The sequence below is a fragment of the Gossypium hirsutum genome, chromosome A06 (assembly GCF_007990345.1).
Source record: "Gossypium hirsutum isolate 1008001.06 chromosome A06, Gossypium_hirsutum_v2.1, whole genome shotgun sequence".
NCBI classification, from domain to species: Eukaryota; Viridiplantae; Streptophyta; class Magnoliopsida; order Malvales; family Malvaceae; genus Gossypium; species Gossypium hirsutum.
In genome coordinates, this window is record NC_053429.1 from 80,850,775 (window position 1) to 80,853,350 (window position 2,576).

The 2,576-nt window shown below is 33.5% G+C and overlaps 1 protein-coding gene across 1 annotated transcript; it reads left to right on the forward strand.

The window, feature by feature from the left end:
• The first annotated feature begins 231 nt into the window (after positions 1 to 231).
• LOC107955767 (G-type lectin S-receptor-like serine/threonine-protein kinase At1g11330) lies at positions 232 to 1,645 on the forward strand. Its single transcript, XM_041115423.1, has 5 exons — positions 232 to 417; positions 484 to 694; positions 813 to 1,050; positions 1,148 to 1,298; positions 1,373 to 1,645. The coding sequence occupies exons 1-5, from the start codon at positions 232 to 234 to the stop codon at positions 1,643 to 1,645; spliced, it is 1,059 nt and encodes a 352-aa protein (XP_040971357.1).
• Positions 1,646 to 2,576: the final 931 nt, after the last annotated feature.

Consider the following 2,576-nt stretch of genomic DNA (forward strand, 5'->3'; position numbering starts at 1 on the left):
ACAAAGCAGTTGTATTTTTAAGTTCCATTTCGTTTATACCATGTTTGAGTTTACAGAGAAAAGTAGAGTTATAGAAGTAATTGCCATGGTAGCAACAATTCTAGTAACACTTATGATTATTATCATATTATTCATAGGAAGGAGACTTCTGAATAAAGGTATACCACTTTTAGCTTCTTGGGAAAAAGTTACCTAACTATGCACTGTTGATAACTGCATTTTGATTCAGTAATGAAGGGACAATGTGAAGAGGAAAGATGTCCAGGAATTTTGTCTCGCAATGTTCTCAGGAAATGCCAAAGAGGAGTCCAACTTCAAGAGCTTCAAGTGTTAGATTTTGAGAACCTGGCGGCTGCAACAAACAACTTCGATCCTGCCAATAAGCTTGGCAAGGGTGGTTTTGGTGTAGTTTACAAGGTAATGGCTATTACAATGTATTCATCCGTTGACTTTTATAGTTGCTAAGTTAATCCGTCCTTCTAGGGAAAGTTCCAAGATGGGCAGGAAGTAGCAGTGAAAAGACTTTCAAGAGCATCTAGACAAGGGATAGAAGAATTCACGAACGAGGCGACTGTGATTTCTCAACTTCAACACCGGAATCTCGTGAGGCTTCTCGGAAGCTGCATTGATGGGGAAGAGAAGATGTTAGTATATGAGTACATGCCAAACAAGAGCTTGGATATTTTACTCTTTGGTTAGAGCCCGTTCGCAGCCTTTTCTCTGTCATTTTCAATTTTCACATTAATCCCATAATCCACTAGGAAATGCATACTAATGTTGTTTTGTTATTATTTTGAGTGAAATTGTGTTAGATTCACACAATGCAAAACTTTTTGATTGGAGAAAGCGTTTCAACATTATAGAAGAGATCAGTCGAGGTCTTTTATATCTTCACACGGATTCAAGATTACGAATTGTACATAGAGACTTAAAAGCAAATAATATTTTATTAGATGAAGAACTAAACCCTAAAATTTCAGATTTTGGGTTAGCAAAGATTTTTTTTGACAATGAAAGCCAAGCCACTACTAAAAGGATATTCGGTACATAGTAAGCTATTGTTTCTTAACCAAGAGTAATAGTTTTTAAAAACATCACTCTTCAAGCAAAATTAACCATTTTTGCATTTGAATGATGAAATTCACAGCGGTTATATGGCACCCGAGTATGCAATGAGAGGACAATTTTCAGAAAAATATGATGTTTTTAGCTTTGGGGTATTGACATTAGAGATTATCAGTGGAAGAAGAAACTCAAGTTTTCATGAGGATGAGCATTCATTGAGCCTTTTGGGATACGTAAGTTGCAGTAAAACTTGATTGAATCCCAATAATAATCGACTATGCCTAACAGTTCAATCAATTGATATCAGGCATGGAAACTGTGGAATAAGGACAACATCTTGGCCTTCATAGATCCAGCTGTATCAGATTCAAGTTTTGACAGGGAAATCCTGAAATGCATACATGTTGGACTACTATCTGTGCAAAACTTTGCGACAGATAGGCCAACCATGTCAACCGTGACTTCGATGCTTAGTACTGAGACAGAAAATCTGCCGGCACCAAAGCAACCTCCATTCATTGATGAGAAAGCTGCCATTGGTCACTTTCAGTTACAAAGCCAAAATACCTGGAAGCGTTGATAAGATTTTGTTGATTGTTATAAACCTTTGCTGGTAAATAATTTGTCATTTTTTTTTGGTGGAAAAAAGAATAACATCAACTACAAGGGCCAACCATTGTCCCTTTCTACATGTAACAAATCTCTTATTTCTTCAGGAGCCTCATTAAGGATTTGGAGGCTAATTTTCCACCTCAAGCTAAGTTTAGCTAGAGGATCTGCAACCAAGTTTCTAGCTAAATTTGAAAGCTAAAGGTCTATTACAATTTCCAGCCGGTAACTTAGGCGGACAGATCAATAGGCTCATTTGACTAACGGCCCATCAGCAAATTCCCATCTTCTATGACAAAATTTTGAGCATTATCAAATATACCACTCTGGCTCAGGCATCTTCGCTACCTCAAATTCCTATTTGCGGAACATGTCACTATAATTATATTCGAACTATGCGTTTTTTCTCATGTTATAATCATTTTAAGGGGTTTAATATTTTACTAAATTATGGCACTAACACTGATCTTGGTATTCTATGTTTAAGTTCTATGATATGCAATTTTTTAAAATTTTATTTTGAGATTAAATTATTTTTATAAATTTTATGTAGAACGATAACAAAAATTTCTTACAGTCGTATACTAGTATTTCTTTATTTAAAAAAATGTTTTAAATTTTTTCTAATTAAATTTGTATCTAGTTAGTTCACGTAGCTAATTTAATAAAATATTTAATAATAGTAAATATAGATAAATATAGTTGTGATACATTAATCATTTATATTTATATAAAATTTAAAATTTCCATATATATTCATATTTGTGACTTTTCTTTATAGCTTTTTTTTCTTGAATAATATAGAAAAAATTATTTACTAGAATAATATAAAAAAATATTTAATTACTAGAATAATATGGATTGTCCATGAAAACCCCAAACAATTGACAAGTTGGGTTGAC

Coding starts and splice junctions, on each gene's coding strand:
- LOC107955767 (XM_041115423.1), top strand. CDS start 232: ATGAAGGGACAATGTGAAGAGGAAAGATGTCCAGGAATTTTGTCTCGC. Junction 418..483: donor GTTTTGGTGTAGTTTACAAG/GTAATGGCTATT, acceptor CCGTCCTTCTAG/GGAAAGTTCCAAGATGGGCA. Junction 695..812: donor CTTGGATATTTTACTCTTTG/GTTAGAGCCCGT, acceptor AAATTGTGTTAG/ATTCACACAATGCAAAACTT.